Source organism: Panthera pardus, unplaced genomic scaffold (assembly GCF_024362965.1).
Source record: "Panthera pardus isolate Hobbes unplaced genomic scaffold, ASM2436296v1 HiC_scaffold_2, whole genome shotgun sequence".
Taxonomy (NCBI): domain Eukaryota; kingdom Metazoa; phylum Chordata; class Mammalia; order Carnivora; family Felidae; genus Panthera; species Panthera pardus.
The window spans coordinates 8,748,774-8,766,519 of NW_026526765.1; the positions used below are offsets into that span (position 1 = coordinate 8,748,774).

Below are 17,746 nucleotides of genomic sequence, written 5' to 3' on the forward strand. Positions count from 1 at the left end.
AAGAATTCTTTGCTATGGTGAATCCTTTTCTACCCAAAATGAGGGTCGTGGAAATTTTCCATGAAAACCAATCAGGAACAGTGTGTATTTTCAAGAATTCAGAGAAAAAGGCCCTCCTAATCTCCTAATCTCCTTCCCCATTGTCCCTTCTGGCCAAAGAGACCCAGCAATACTATTCTACTCTGTAAGCCCGTAGGTTAAAAATGAAAGAGGTTCTTTTCCTTTGGGGACTGGACCAACTACAACATTATAGGGGTTTGCATGGGTTTTGAAACAAGGTGCTTGGGTATTAGCTCCCTTAACAGGAAACAACAGAGCTTGGGAAAGCATCCACATGTCACAATCTCCCCTGAAAACAAAATAGCTCAGCTACACAGATAGAATGGAAAGCATATCACAGCATTTTCAATGACCAGACTTACATCTATTCATCTATACTTTGTAGTGATCTTCAAGGACTCCTGAGCCCTTGAGACTTTTTAAAAGGAATACCTTTCTATGTCCAACAGTTCAATGGAACTGGTCTTTCTCTAACATCCTCAAAGACTGTATTGGAACTGCATATCTCACAACTGGATTTCTATTCCTTTCTAAGGACGTGCTCATAATTCCAGATTTCCTCTTTATGATAATGAACTAGTCATACCTTCCAGCTCCCTGCAGCCAAGTTCTGCAGGGCACCTGCCGCCCCTTCCAGCGTGTCTGCGTTTGAGCACTCAGAGAGCAGTGTGAGGTAGGGTTTGACTATTGATGGGTGCCACAGCATCTGGATCCCTTTTGGTGGTTCTGCACAGTCTGGAAGAGGTCCTACTCCATCCCACTGGTGGAAAAAAAATAAGAGAGTAAACATTTTTAACATCGTTACACTTCCCAACTTTGCCTTCTGTAAACGTGACACACAGAAACAAAAACACACACGACGTTTGGTGAACATCGATTGCGCGCAGGGTAGTGCCTTCGTAAGCCAAAAATGAGGGAGCCACTCCTGTCCACCAAGAGCTTAGGATGGAAAGTGAAAGGCTGTAGAGCATGAACATAAGTGAATGTAATTGGCAGGAGAACGCATAAGCTCTGTAAGAACGGTGCCAGCACATTGCTGTTAAAAGGAAGAGGAAATAAATTAATTTTGGTGGGCAGAGTGGATGAAAGCCAAAGATCAAGGTGGCATGTCTTACAGTTAGCATACTACTAGCATAACAGAGTACATAGCAACACTCAAATGCCTTCAATTCTTATGCCTAAGTGCCAGCTGATAAATTCTTATATAACTCCTAAAATACATATTTGTCGGACTTTGAATTCCATCACTGCATTATGGACATCACAAAAAGAGACAATTGCTATCACGTATCAGATGCATTGACCTAGCTAACGGCAAATCTAGATTTTATGGCGATTCTGATCGTTCAGTTGGCTTTGAATTGGATCTAATGAATAATAAGAGAATGTGTAATTAAAAATTAAAACAAATAATTTCAAAACTACCACTTACTGCACAAGGGAATATCAGCAGCCCATTAAAAATGGTAGTTATGACGACCGTGTAGCAATGTGTCTGGACAAATAATAAAAGTAAAATGAACAAAGCAGGATGCAAAGCGGTATGTGGTTTGTGCTTTACAGCAAGTAAAATGTGCCACAGAAACACGCATGGTAATAAAAACTCATTAACAAAGTGTTCATGTCTTTCATTTTTTCCACAGTTCAAGTTTTCTGTTCCTCTTAGGATTTTAAAAATATGAAAAATTATAATAGTGATTCTGATCTTTGATCACAAACAACCTTTGTCTTTTGGGAAAGATAAAGGCAATAAATACAATGAGAGTAGAAATGAAGTAAACCCTATGTTTAGAAAAAATACTCGCATATTTACTTCTGAGAAAAGTCCCAGGAAAACAAAATCATCCTTCACAATTTCAGGGTAGGGACACTAATTTATTTTACTCCTTATTTGTGTTTATTAATAGCTGCTTAACATATAGTCTAAATGACATATACTAAACTTCCCTGCACATATTTGGGCCCATATCTGTACATGTATGTGTGTACACATCTATGTATAAATACACAATCATAACTGTATTTCAAAACCTGTGTTTCTTAGTTCTAAAAATTTTACTGGAGCACAAGCTTACTTCATATCCTTGGAACATAAAGATGGAAGTGTTGATAGGGAAAGTGTAAAGTTATTTAACTGTCACAAATCATTTTAAGAATTGCATTATTTTCTACAAGAAAAATTAAAAACTCATGTCTTCTTTTTCTCAACTATGCCACAGCTTAGTTTAAGCAAAGGCCAAAGCTCAGAGATGAATATCCCAAGGATGGACGTTGGACATCCCACAAAAGGTCATCTTCAATGAGAGTGTCACTCAATTTCAATGTTGTAACAAGGGCACTCAACGTGGGGGAATCTGCTTATGCTTTTAACCAAAGCCACTTCTAAACCATTCCGAAATGACTTTGCGCCTGTGCAAGCCTACTAATGAAACCAGTACATTTCTTGTAAGTACAAAAAGTAACAACATTGGAAGTGAACCAGCCTTGTCACATTACTCCTGGTTCGTTATTTGAGAAGGGCTTGCTACACTGGGTAGAAAGGTAGTGCCAGGGAAAGAGACCAGTCATTCTGCAGGTTTGCTGACTTCCATGATGAAGCAGGGGTAATACTGACTCGTCCAGAGAAACCAGTTTGGGGAACTGAATGTCTCTGCTGGTGCAACAGGAAATGGAAAATTACTTTATATAAGATTTTTTTTCATGGTTTATTTGGTCATCTCCTTAAAACTTTTTTTTGAAGTTTATTTCTTTATTTTGAGAGAGAGAGAGACAGAGAGAGAGAGAGAGAGAGAGAACAGGAGAGGGGCAGAGAGAGAGGAAGACAGAGAATCCCAAGCAGACTCTGCACCGTCAGTACAGAGCCCCATGCAGGGTTCAAACGCATGAACCGTGAGATCATGACCTGAGCTGAAATCAAGAGTCAGAAGCTTAACCTACTGAGTCACCCAGGTGCCCCCTTCAAACCTTTAAGCTATTGTCTTCAAATAAAGATTTGATAATATTCAGAACAATCATATTATGCAATTTGAAACTCAATAGGCATGCCATTTCCCTGTCATGTACGAAGAACTAATGTAACAGCTGGAGGTGCCCAGGAGTAGTATTTGCACGCTGGTTACAAAATGCGATAGCCAAACTCTAAGAACAAAAGGGAGCTATGTTATCATTTGCTGGGCTCATCTTGTTCTCCTTTCCTAACTTCTTCACAATAAAATAGGATAAATGGCTAAATCAGTAGACAATTTTCTTCTGCTCTGACATGTGATCTATGTAGCTCTTAAATATCTTTTATTACAATCCTTTCTTAATGGCTACAAAGAGAATCTGAAGGAAATAAAAGGAAAACTGATGTGAATACGGATAATCTTTGGTGGCAACTAGAAATGAAGTTCAAAGGGGATTCTCTGCTATTTCGGAACATTGATGGCACCCTGGTGTGTCAATACCAAAGAAAAAGAGTTATTTCAAAGCCACTCAATGTGTGTGGCTTTTATCTGGGTACATTATTTCAAACTTTTACTGAGTTAACAGGGAAAGATTTATCAATTGTCTATTAAAAATAGACTTTTACCACCTATAAAAAGACCTGAAGTCTTCTCTAAGAGTGTGCCAATGTACTTGACATTATGCTGCCTGGAAAATCAACTCCAACAGGACCCTAGGGTGACAGTGACATCAGGATCTGACTTCGGTCATGAACACTCCGCCCATGCAAACTTTTAGGGCTAAGCTTCTTCTGGAGTGAGGGTCTGTGACAAGTCATGGGATATGCAATTTTATCACCAAAGTGGAAATACATCATTTATAAATTGAAACACCAGATGCATCCATCCTAAACTTGCTATAAGACTAGCACGTGGACAGAAGGCAAGTTGTGGCTACATCTTTCATATAATCAACCCACTGATCATCCAGCTATGTAGTCCTACGAACACAGGACTGAATTTGTAAGCCTTAAGCAAATTGTTTTGGACTAGATCTTGAGGGCACATTACCAAACATTGTCTAAGAGCTTGAAATATGAGAAAAATAAAGATGCAAAATGTCATCAAGTCAGGACAGAGAACTTTCTTTGTGACAAAGACGGGTCACAATCAAGAAGACAAAATATTTCCAGGAAACTAACAGGAGCAAAGGTAGCAGAATATTTTTGATTTACTATCTGCATTACTGCCAAATTATGACATACACACACTTCTATGTATATACATATATTTCCGTATTTACGTATCTTCATTTATCAGGCTGAAGATTAAAAATCAAGCAGAGAGTAGCTAAAGGGAAAGCAAAAGAAAAAGGAGAAAGGCCTATGCGGTTTAAAAAAAAAAATCTGGCTTGGGGGAAGTTTTCAGTGAAACCCTCCCTTATTCTTGGTAGTAAATTTTACTTTTATGCTCGAGAGTTAACGTTCCTCAGTTTTGTGCACAGTTTTCTTTTCATCGGTTATATTTTAACAAAAATTGCAAAAGTTCTAGAAGCCCTCGATTCTTAGAGTTATTACTTAAATGTTCAAACTACACTTTGTACAGGTGATTCACGTGTTGTTACACAGGAAGAAAATGCCAGAGAATTTATTTCTGGCATTAACACTGCCCTCACTCAATTGTCTGGTTTGTAGTAATTTAGAATTTTACATATACAGTTAGAGCTCAAGAAGCTAAGAACTGAGTGCATTACACCAGAGTCTTTCAGATTTTTTTTAAAGGATAATGCTTTGGAATGAATGTTTGTGGCCCCCTTCCTCCAATTTCTTATGTTAAAAGCCTCAACACCCAATCTGATGGTGTTTGGATGCAGGGCCTTTGAAAAGTGATTGGGTCTAGATGAGGTCATGAGAATGGAACCCCCATGTTGGGATTAGTGTCCCTATAAAGAAATGAAGTGACCCAGAGTTTCTCTCTTTTCCATCTTGTAAGGGTGTGGCAAGAAGGGGTCATCTGTGAACCAGGAAGAGGCTCTCAGCAGACACCAAATCTATTGGTACCTTCATCTGGGACTTCCAGATAAAATTCTGTTGTTTAAGTCCTCCCTCCCCCGCCCACTGTTTTTGGTATTTTGTTACGGCAGCCTGAGCAGACTAAGCCATAATCACAGTAAGGATTAAGTACATTTGGTGTAGTAGGATCCTTCTGATCCTTCTGGCTCCCCCATGACCTTTCCGCCATGGAGCTCTCTCGGGGACAAGCTGTCAGCAAAGCAAGGAGAGTGCGTGGCAGGATTATGTTGACAGTAAATCACAGAGCAAATCAATTGGTTTTATCGCCCCAAATAGTGCCACACTCGATAACATACCATTAGCGCTTTTCTCTACTGATCTTAAATGTGTAACTGTATGACTGACATCAATAAAGCAAATCAATCAACAGTCTCTATCATTCATTTTCTAAAACTGCATAGAATTGAAAATAAGGTATTCTGTTCAAGAAGGTAATGCTTAAATCTTTTTGGAAAGGAAGAGAATAACAAGCCTCTGTGCTACAAGCCAAGGAGCTGCTGACTTTTGGACATGATGTTTCTGCTATGGTCATAGTCAGGGGAGGAGAGATATACTGGCCACAGTTAAGAAATGTCCGTTTGGGAAGAAAGTTACACAGGTGCGGGGCTGTGTCCAATGTGTGGCTTAAACAAACAAAAGGACCAACAAAAAACAAGGTGAAAGCCTTTCTTTGGACTTGGTTTCCATACTTTTGCTTCCCCACGCAGCTTAAATTCTATTTAAAAGGTTTCTTAGTTGGCTGCAGTATGGAAGAGAGTAGAAGCCACTTTCTCCTTATATGAAGAGAACGGTGTAAGTTGGGGATAAAAATCCGAACGTTCCCAAACCAGAAAGCAAAGATGTCCATAAACCAAGACTTTGTGCTTTTTTTTGTTTTTGTTTTTAAATTTTTTTAATGCTTATTTATTTTTGACAGAGAGAGAGACACACAGAGCATGAGCAGGGGAGGGGCAGAGAGAGAGGGGGACACAGAATCTGAAGCAGGCTCCAGGCTCCCAGCTGTCAGCACAGAGCCCGATGCGGGGCTTGATCTCATGAACCTTGAGATCATGACCTGAGCTCAAGTCAGATGCTTACCCGACTGAGCCACCCAGGCGCCCCTTTAAACCAAGAATTTGTAAACATGGGCTTCTCTCAGGGATGGTGGCTCACAGAGCGCTCTATTGCATTCATAAAAGCCCCTACTAGTGAGAAAAATTAACGAGAGCCTTTCAGCTCTTCCCCTTCTGCCAAGTTTACAACTGCCCAGCCTCCGTTCTGTCACACTGGGCTGGCTTCCACAGAGATGCAGAGGAGAGCTCCCCAAGGCTGGGGGAAGCGTCTACAGTCCAGAGGTGCAGAGATACCCCGCTCCTCTCTCTATGTCGCAGCCGTGCAAGGCCACGTAAGGAGAAGAGCTTCTCCTGTTCGGCTGTGTCTTCACAAACAGAAAAGCCTTCTTCGCCATTGCGACGCATCTCTGTTGCCCATATTTCTCCACCATTGAGAGGGCATCACCGTCACTACCCTTGTGCAGGCCAAGTTTTGTTCCGAAGGGATCTGGGTGAAATATACAACAGGCCAAGGAAACTGCGTGGATCTTCAGCAGCAGGGGAACATTGACCTTAAAATCCCACTCTTCCCTCCCAGCTGAAGGCACATCTCGTGTGTCAGAAGAGAAGATAGCTCAGAGATGTGAACTGGCAGGCATGTCCTCTTACACCGGGCTCCGTTTAATCAGGCGTCAGCCTGTACACATACTTTAAAAAGCAACAACATAAACACAAGTCCATCCTCTGTCTGCCGGTTTTGCTTGGCTTGGTTTGAACAGCCGAGTTGCTAATAGATCTTCCCTCGACGGGGTTTCCTTAGCACTTCCAGCTTTTGGGGGGATTAAGGGAAAAGGAGGCAGGGGATAGAAGTTCTGGTTATGAAGAAACTCGGAGCGATGCTAAAGAGCCAGGAGAGAGATGATTCTTATGTTGACTCTTGGGAATTTTGAAGAAGAGGGTGGCTCAGGTGTGTGAACCCCCCTGGTCGCTGTTCGGAAGACGTAGATTACAGGGAGGGCGGAATCCGTGCAAAAACGGGACAGAGGTGGTGGCCAAGGAGCCGTATTTATGCGGCACACATGGTCTCTCGGCTCTCCTTGAAGACACAAAGCGTTTTGCATTTGAGAGGTTAGAAACCTATGTTCAAGTGGCAGGATTCTTTTCTGAATCAAGTATCAGAATAAAGAGATTCAGGGATAGATAGCCTTGCTGATTCTCTGTCAGTGTGGAGCCAAGGGGCATTGTGTGAGGGTGACGGGCACCCACAATCGTTTGCTCAGAACCACCCGCCCCTTAGGAAGAGGTGGGAGGGAGGCCGGCGATACTGCCCTGTTCCAGAGACCTACACGATGACACCACTGTGCTGTGCCCCACAGAGTTATCGAGGCTGGGCCACATCACCAGGCTTATCCGCCTTTTCTCCCAGTCATTGTGAAAGAACCAACCAGAACACCGCTAAGACCCCTCTAGAATTCTCTCTGCTCCTAACTTCTCATCCACATCTAGGAAAACCTGGGCCAGGAACCTCTCCATTACTTTCTTTTTACTTTTTCCATTACCTTCCTTTTAAAGGCACTCTGTCCTTGACATGCCAACCTGCCTCAGAGAATCCCATAGTCTTGTTTGTTAATATCTTTGCTGATACACCCCTGAAAGACAGTCTCATACAGTGGTTCTTGACTGAAGGGATTTTATCATCCAAGGGAACGACTGGCAATGTCTGAAGACATTGTTGGTGGTCACAACCGGGGGGAAGGGGTACTGCTGGCATCTACTGGGTAGAGGACAGGAATGCTGATAACGTCCTACAAGGCACAGGACAGCCCCCACAACAGAGAATTATCTGGCTCAAAATGTCAAGAGTGGCCAGGCTGAGGAACCCTGATCTAGTAGTATATAACAGAGTATTTATTAATGGCATGGAGTACTGAATGGTCAAATGTCAACAAGGAAAGTAAAGGGGAAGCCTAATTCAGAGTTTTAAGTCTGCAAACTCACTAAAAGCAGAAAACCAGCACTTTTTTTTGCTGATGGGATATAGTTCATATGAGAGGCACAGAACTAGGAAGAGAATCTCATTCACTCATGCGTAGTGACAAAGGAGAGTCACTGCACAGAAAGGCATGGCCGTGATTTTGCAGGCTCATGAGACTTATTGCTTGCAGGACATGAAATACCGTGTCTTGGGTCACCAAGCTCCTGGCATACGGTGACGTGAAGCTACAGTGAGACCGAGCGGGAGCCAGCCGGGAGGAGCAAGCAGCCACCGAAATAAGCCGATGGCTGGAAAAGAAATGGTATTAAGCAGCAAAAGAAAAAGTATGGCTCACTAATAAAATGAAAACTGGAAGAAAGAAAGGCGACCCGTGCTATTCTGAAATGAGAACTTAAAAGCATCAGGAATGTCACGAGGGGCAGATCCATCAGTGATAATAAACCAAATCCAAATGTGCCTCGACTGTCGCTGCCATCCAGAGCGATTAGGACAAATTCCGGCTTATGTATCCCAAGCCTTGAACACATGAACTTGGTCTCCACATTTCCCTTTTAAGGATTAATCCCTGAAAAGCGATGAAGGGTGTAGGCGAGACTTCACTACACAAGTTTGTCACAGTTTGCACTAGCTAAAATTCGGAAGCCGCCAAATTTGCTGCTCATCAGGGATTGGTTCCCACACCACGAGCACGTGGGTTCACGCAGCACACGTGGCTGTAGGTGTGTTCCTACCGCGCGATTCTTGGCAGCCTTTCCACGTTCCGCTGGTGACTGCTGGCCAGGACAGAGGTCACGCTGAGGCCAGGGATAAATGAGTGCACAACAGTGCGCAGCTGGAGACAGAGTGGGTGCTGCGCTCACCCCTGTCCTCCGTGGCGTGCCCAGGTGGGCAGCGGGCGCGGCCCCGAGTGCAGGTAACCAGGGGCTGCACCATTTGCCGAGGAATCGCGAACCAAGAAACGAATAAAAAGTGAACTTTTCTTACCATGCGCAGGTAACTCTACACAATATTCCTCCTCCCGGGGGGAGCTCTTGCTGGCCCCCTTAAGCATGCCACTACACCCCCTTTTCCTGAGCGAAGGGAATGCCCGAGGGTCATGGCTTCCCCACAAACATATCACACATCCCGCCTACCGTGCACTTCAGGGGCTAAGGTGACCCAATGCAGACCAAAGAGGGGGTGAGTGGCAGTGATGTATGTGACTTTCAATAGGGCACTCTGCTCTATCCTGTCGACTTTGTGCCATTTCTCCTCCTGGACGGCGGACAGGAAGAGCCACCTTGGACCACGAGGAGGAGGAATTATCCGAAAGAGAAGAACATGACAGATCTAAGAGCCTCCGAAGACTGCAGATGACGGCGGCCAGCAGCTTCGACCTCCACATTACTGGGAAGGACACTTACCTATTCTCAGGACACTTATAAACCCTAAGGACGCCTATAAAGTCTACGGGTTTGGCTGTCTGACATGTGGCCTGACTCATACGCACAGCAGTGTACTTAAAATTGTCTTTTGAAGGGTTAAACAAAGCTGTGCATAAATATGGATAGAAGAAGTTTTGAAAGGATATATGCCTGGTATAAATTCCAATCACAGCTCTGTCTAGGAGGGGGATGGTGGGGGCGGGGTGTCTGTGTTACTTTCATCTCGTGGCTTATTACTATTTTATTTCTGTATAATTTACATGTTATGCGTGCACATATATACCGGTATATTTATGTTTGTTCATAATTAACATCCGTTTTGGCCAAGATAAGGAGAAACTTATTTAAAATTCAAATCTCCAACGTGATCTAACTTAGCAGTGAAATTCGTTTGTGTGCTTTGGGATACTGACCACTATTTAGCGTCACAGTCTCATTCCTGTGCATCTGTCACATCTGTGTGATGCAGTGGGCAATGTGTCACGCTCATGGAGAAGTGACACCAGATAGCAAGTCCTGAAAATCCCAGCAAACCTTTCAGGTGATGGGGTTTCATGACGTCTCACGCCATTTACGTATGTCATGCGTGAACACCCTCAGAACAAAGCATCGTTGAGTCTGGCGTGATCAAAAGTGTTGCTTCTCCATGGGTACTTTGAGACGCACCCATATCCATTTGTTGACACAAATCCTCAGCTTTTAGATGATCACCACGATACACAATGTTTGTTAGGTTTGGTGGTCCCTACAGATTCAGAACATTGACAAACGTCATAAAATACAGCACTGCCACGAGAAGCCAGAGAGCAGTTTGGACCAAAAGTGGAGAGAGAAGGTCCATGGAATACCCTTGGCTCGGCAGCGGCTCCTGGAGCCCAAGTGTCACCGGGAAAGAAATGGATGTGACTGGGACAAGTCACAGGTTTCAATGTCTACTTGACACGAGGGGTAGAGGCTGCTGCGGACCCCAGACCGAGCATCACTCAGCACAGCTGGTTCTGGGTGTTGGGCTAGAAATGGACAGAAACCGGACGTGCCCAGTCCCCTGCCTCAGCAGATCCACTCTCCATGGGCGTCAACAACTGTACATAACTCACAATGTGACTGGCACGAGGGGGGGGAGTTTAAATAAAGCCATGTGCAAGTAGATTAGAAGATGGGTAACTTTTTACTTGGAAGAAGTCCTGAAAGAGCGGAAGAGATGTTTTTATTTGACCTTAAAGGATAGTCGTCCAAGCAGTGGACGGAGGGGAGGGGAAGACCGCAGAGGAGGAGCACGAGCGAAAGGTTAGAGGCTGGCCTGTGGGACAAAGGATGGGCAGGTGGGAGCCCCTGGAGGTTCCTCCAAGACATGCCCATCGTCATGGGGAACAAAAGAAGGCATTCAAGATTTTACACGGAATCCCGTTACTATCGCTTTGGCGTACAAAACAGCATGGTGGTATCATGAGTGAAACTTCTTGCTGGCCCATGCATTTGACATCTACAGCGTAAGAAAGAAGTGAACAGGAGCTTAAATTGACCACAGAGCACTAGACCGTGAAACAAAGATGACCGGGAGAGGGAACATGAGCACGTGAGAAGAGGCTCAGAATCATCTTTGAATTGTCAGAGGTCTATGTCCTCACCCACGTGGATACATCTATATCCACGTGAATAAAACATTCACAAGGGATATTCCAACAGAAGGGAGAAGTTTTGACTTCTAGGTCATCTTGCTTGTCTTGTTTTTTTGTTTCTGGTTTTGTTTTTTTCCCCCTCAGCGGTTTCTCTGCAGTGTCAAGTTCACACTGAGTGGGGTCTTGAAGCCTCAGGTCTGCTCTGGCCAGCAGCCAGCGGTATCCTGTGACTTCAAGTCCATTTTCGAGGACCACTAACCCCAGGACATCATCCCGGGAAGTTTGGCCATCTCCCAAATTGGAAAACAAAAGATGCTTATTTCTACAAAAGGTGGGAAAGTAAATACACCGATTTTGTCTACTTGCATTTCCCTGGATCCCAATCTCTGGATTGCCCGTCCTGCCCCACCGTGCCCAGCTGCTGGCACAGAGCCCTGCTGGAGAAGGTGGAGCCCCTGCCAGGTGACATGTGCCTTTGGGCACGTGATGTGTACATTGTTTGGTGGGGCGGGGGTAGGGTTCTGCCCGAAAAGGGCTAGAGAGACCAGCAATTTCTTATAATCTGGCAACACGCACTGAACCCAGAGTCAGAAATTAATAAATTTGCAAAGCCCTTTCGGACCAGAAGATGATGCCCAGAAATGTTAACTACTTCTACCCTCAGGAGCTCATGGTGTGATGGTTCCAGTATGATTCAACAGCAGCCATTTCTTGAAAGAAGAGCATGAATGAAGCATATCTTTGTACCCTACATCTTCTTGAATTATTTCAATTAAGTATCCGAAGGATAAAGTTTCTGAGATTTTTTATTATAACTAAATCTGACCTTCATAGTGTCAGAGAATTTTCCTAAGGTATAGAATAACAATGCTAGAGGTAAGATCAACATAAATTCTGGGATATAGCAAAGCCCCAGAGGCAATCATTAAACCAATTATGATTTTTATCACTTTGGCTTCCTCGTAAAATCTCTGGTTTCTCTGTCCTGGGCAGTATCTGTTGCAGATTAGACAAACTTTCCTTGTACCTTTCTCTGGTGTCTCAAATGGAAGAAGGAAAACAAATACATTCTTATAAGCAAACACTGACTTAATCACTTCGTGCTTTTCAAAATATTATTTTCTAGATGGCATTTGAAAAGATTATAAATGTAATCCCTGTTCGAAAATTTGTAAATACAAAAGTACGAAACAATCAGTAGCCTTTGTCTTTGATGTTACTGTACTTTCCCTAGAAATACATACATGTATATATACAAATACAAATATATATAAATATATAATAATGAATGTATTATATATAAATAATAAAAATATATACATATGTATTTTATATTTGCATGTGATACACTTTTTTGCAAACCTGGCCAGGTTTTATCAACATCATACGTATCTCTATATACACTCCCATTTTTATGTCATTTTCCTCCACTTTGTATTCCATATGCTCTCTTGTCACTACATAGTCTTTGAAAACTCGACTTCATGAGCAACAGATTCCAGACACTGGATATCTGACAATCATTAAAGCTGTAAACCTACAACTTTCTGGAAGCTTCTAGATGAGTTACACCAGTCTGCAGGCTCTGAAGGTAACCTTCTGTTCTGGTGTTAGCAAGGATGGGGATCCTTTGTCCTAGCCAGACCCGAGGACATTTCCATTTCTCACCTTGCGGCAACCAGTTAACAGTGATGAATTAGGGCCTTGGTTCCTCCTCTCACTAGAGGCAGCTGGCATTTAATTCCTTTAGACGACTTGGAATGGCTGCCTGGTTTCCCCAAGTGCAAAGCACATTCCTCAAGAAGCAAGGTTTCCCTGTTGAGACCCAGACTGGTGCATATGCCCATCCTTCCCAGCAGGTGGCGCCATCTAGACTCAGTTCTCTCCTGGGGACCAGTCACCAGGCTGGGGGCCAACTGGATGTGAGGGCGTCTTCCTATCCCTCTTCTTCATGCCAGATGCTGGTGCTCTCCTCCCCATCTCCAGACCTTTCAGCTGTGCCTCCCTTCCATCCGTTTTAAATGGAAGATGGCTTCTACTTTTGGCTGTTTTTTCTACTTTTGACTGAACTTGACAAAACATCCTAAATGACTTTCAAACAACCATAATTATTATCTGTTTACACCCTCACTAAAATGTTTCATAAGATACTTTTATTATGTGAGAGCACAGTTCAAAGTCTTTTACGTAACTATCACTTGACTGAAACCATGGCTTTGATGTTTCTTCATAAGCAACAATGTTCTGTATTCTAACATGGCTGTTTCAGCAAAACTTTCTTAAAGAAATCCTTTTTGTCTCCTTGAAAATATTGTGAGAAAAAGATGGGACAAATGACCCTTATAAATTTTCACTTAGACTTTTGGCAAAAATGATAAAAGTGCTTTAATCTCTTCATCTTACTCAACTTAGAAAATGGCTCATTGATGTCGTAAAATATGGTTAGAAGTACAACATTCTAAGGTGGGAAATTGCTCATCATAAGGTTCCGTGACGCAGCTCACAGCGTGAAAGGAGGGATGTGGTTGGGAATATTTTCTTCTGACTCCTGAACTCTCTGGACCCAATCAATGCCTAATGTCACCTGTCACTTGAAAGGCTTCAAGCCACGTGAGCACACATTGGCAGCGTTAGAAAAAGGGTTCAGGGTCTGAGGCCGACTCTTACTAACGGGACACCAATGGCAGATGCAGGGACCATCAGAAGGATGGTTCAGAATCCAAAAAAGCACTGAAGACAAAACCTTGAAATCAGAGTGAATTCAATCTCAGTTCAAAGTTTTTTGTTTTTGTTTTTTACACCAAGGCTCATGCATTAGTACAATTGCCCAAATCTGCCTTCCAAAGTTGCCTGGGCCCATCCAGGAGGTTCTGAGTCTGTAGGTGGTGGGTAAGACCTGGGGGATTACGATCACCTGACAGATTGGCAAGCACCACATTCCTGCCCATATGCCATTCTTCTTTTCAACCTTTATTATGCTCATTCACTTTCCAGGATAAAGCAGTAAAGGGACGGGGCCCCATGGTATACAGTATTGCAGAAGGAAAGCATGAGAAGGACCCATTATACCTTTGTTAGGCCATGTTTCGCTTGTACGATAATGGAAAGGGTCAGAAGCATTATGGTCTGGCCCCCTTAAGTACTGGGTTGGAAAACTGAGGTATCCAATACTGTTTGCCATAATTCCTGGCACAGTTCAATAAACACCTGCTAGCTAACCACTGCATTCCCCTGAGGGGAGATTTTAAGAAGTATGGCTCAATCCTCTTAAAAGGCTCCTGCAATTCAGGGAGAAGGTGGACACAGAGCACAGGAGAGAAAGCAGGGTTGGGAGCGTCTCAGAGCAGCAGATCACCATCGAAAAGGCCAGCAGCACGTATTTTTAGGTTACAGGTGTGTTTATGCTGGAATGTACAGATCTAGAGGCTGTAGATGTGTCTGGAGCGGCCGTCAAGGGCCACAAAGAGCAAGAGAACTAGAACCTAAAAAATGTGAACACTGATGCATTCAAGTTAAATTTATGAATGATGTTTAAGAATGCATTCCCATGAATCCTTCCTCCAAACAAAATAGCGCCTATAACCCTTACTCAAAGCAAAATGATTTTGAGAACACTTTAAAAAATGATGGGCTCTGATCTAAACAGATACTTTTGCATATTTATTTTGAATTAGAACCTGCTAAGAGACAGTGTTGGGAGTTCTGTCCTGCTTTCTTAGTTGTTCACTCTGGAAGACAGTCAGATCTTGGGTCTGTATGACCGTTAGCAGCTGGGATATGACCACAGTGTCCAGGGGAAGGCTGGACTCATGATCACTGTCCAGGAGAGATGAAGAAACCTCAGTAGTAGGGGTTTCTGGCCGCAGCTATGACTCACACTACTCCCTCAGCTGGTGGGGGGCCGATGGGTGAGGGTTCCGTCTTCCAGAGGCTCCGGGAGAAAAGGCTGGAGACTATCTTGATTCCATCAAGGCCAAGAGCGGCTTCCTATTGGCCATTACCTCAGTGCAGGCAGCCTACTTACAGCCGCCCAAGGTAAATCTCCATCATTTTGGAGACACCTCTCCAGCTGCTCAGCTTTCTGAATTTATCAGAATTGTCCCCCAAGGCCAAGCTTCCAATGCCATTCTGTTGGAGAACTGGGAATCTGAGCCCCCATTTCTAACAATAAATGCAAGAGCACATATCAAAACGTTTCAAAACATGCAGTAAAATATGTGTTGGCGGCTTAGCTTCTCTTCCTAGATCACACCTACAGTGTACCTGTGGAACACCTGCAAAGCACCCTCCTGTCCCTGGCCGGGACCTCCATCGAGGTACGAATCAACACACAGAAGAATCGGTGCCCGGGCTGGACTCTCCAAGCTGGTACCTCAGAGCCTGCCTGGGACTGACGTGACTCTCTTTGGCAAAGTTCCTATGTCGAGTGGGCTGCAGGATGTGGGGGAAGTTATTCGATGTCCCCCTGTCAGACGCCCCCCCCCCCAACGGGAACACTGTGCAGATGTGTTAATGATTTTAGCCTGCGTTGAAAGTACAGAGCCCCGTACGTGTATACGCAGAAGAAGTATTAATGTTGTAATTAGGGGAGGGGATAATTGTGTGGAGCTGCAGAGTCGCCAGCATTACCTGATCCTGGGATTTCTTTTTCTTCTTCTTCTTGCCCCAGCACCCGGAACTCTCTGCATCTTTGCCGTTGGCCTCACCACAGAGAAGCCCGTCCAGCTCATCTGTGCCCATGTGCTGTCCCTGAGACGTTTCTGCTGCTAGCCGGTATGACAGGTTCCTTAAGATGCACACACAGTTTTCAACGGTCTGGAGAACCCAAAACAAACAAACAAACAAAAAAAAAAAAAAAAAGGAAAGGAAAAGAAACAAAGGAGGAATGAATAAAAACTAACCAGCATCCCTCCTCCACCCAGGAAAGCGGGTCATTTCCACATTCCTGATCCTTTCTGGATACATTTAGCTGTCGGCTCCTAAAGGCGCCCTTGATGGTCGCAGTGGAAAGAATTCAGAGAAGCCCGAGAAGGTCTTGAAACCTTTCCTTATCCAAAGTAGCTCCTTTTATAAGCAGTTGTCATTGTGGTTGTTTTTGTTTTTGTTTTTTTTTTAATTGGCAAGTTGGCTAACATACAGTGTAGTCTTGGCTTCAGGAGTAGATTCCCGTGATTCAACACTTACATGCAACCCAGTGCTCATCCCAACAAGTGTCCTCCTCAATGCCCATCACCCATTTCCCCTGCCCCCATCAACTCTCAGTTTGTTCTCTGTATTTAAGAGTCTCTTATGGTTATATAAGCAGCTGCCATTGTTGGTTGACGTTCACTAATGAGTGGGGAAGAATCCACAATCTCCAGAGGTCTCGGATGGTGGCCCGCTCACAGGCCACTCCCCTCTGGGGACCAGGGCTCGGCATCACCGAGAATATGGATACTCACGTTTCCATCAGCTCCGGGAGGGAGACACTACTATCTGCCATCCACCAGGGCCCTTTCTGGTAGTAAAATGAGGTAGGAGATATAAAGCTGGGGGGGTCCTAGACAAGCCATGTGCTGGGATCAGCTGGGGGCATAAATGTTTCCATGCTACCGATTTGTTTTGAGGTGGCTGGTGCTCCTGTTTTCTTAGCATAGGCATTCGACGGTGCTTGAGGACACAGGTGCAGCTGAACACCTTAAGGCCCTTGGTCTCTGCTGCCTTGTGACTTGGGACGATACACCCAACATCTCTCTGAGTCAATTCCCTCCTCTGTCAGATGCTCGGAATGGTACCCACGTCTTAGCTTGCTGTGAGGATCAGGTGAGCTAGAGTATGTGTGTGCTGTAGGCTGAATGCCTCCCCTGCCAAGATGTCCGCATTAATCTCTGGAAGCTCTGAATATGTTAGGTTCCGAGGCCAAGGGGAATGGAGGTGGCAGACAGAATTAATCAGCTGACCTTCTGTTAGGGAGATTGTCCCGGATTATCCTGGGGGGCCCATGTAACCATGAGGGTCTTAGAAGCGAGAGAGGGTGCAGAACAGGTGTGAAAAGGCGTGACCTCTCATTGCTGCCTGTGAAAATGGAGGAAGGGGCCACAAGCCAGGGAACTGTGGGCACCTGTAGAAGCTGGAAAAGACGAGGAAACAGACTCTCCCCGGCGCCTCCAGAAGGAATGCGGCCCTGGCGACACTTTTATTTTAGCCCAACAAGACCCACGTGGGACTCCTGGCCTGTGAAACGGTGAGATAATAAATATGCGTTGTTTCCAGCCACCGTGTTTGTGGCGATCTATTCCAGCAACAGTAGGAAACCAACCTAGTGTGTACGTACTGAAGACAGTGCCTGCCCACGGAGAATGCTGTATGAGAGTTCGTACCGTGAACAATGGTGCACACAGCACGCTTGGGAGTCCAGAGCATGGGGCCCAGAGCCGCCAGTCTAGGTGTGAGCTCTGGCTCTACCATTTCATGGGCTGTGTGACCTTGGGCAAAGTGCTTAATCTCTCTGTGCTTCCATTTCCTCCCAAAGACCCTTCCTGCCAAAGATCATCACCTTGGAGAACAGGTTTCACACATAAATTTGGGAGGACACATACACTCAGGCCACTGCACGGACCTTTTGACCTTTGTTCCGAATT

At 44.4% G+C, this 17,746-nt stretch overlaps 1 protein-coding gene across 7 annotated transcripts in view; it reads right to left on the reverse strand.

Annotated features, from left to right (window-relative positions):
* Positions 1–17,746, reverse strand: part of CTNND2 (catenin delta 2) — a 929,345-nt gene that overhangs the window by 115,874 nt on the left and 795,725 nt on the right. For all 7 annotated transcript variants that reach the window (XM_053906886.1, XM_053906884.1, XM_053906885.1 and 4 more), the window contains 2 exons: positions 15,756–15,941; positions 647–820 (listed from right to left, as the gene is read on the reverse strand). In XM_053906886.1, coding sequence (XP_053762861.1) covers positions 647–820; positions 15,756–15,941 — 360 coding nt within the window. The remainder of the gene's footprint in view (positions 1–646; positions 821–15,755; positions 15,942–17,746) is intronic.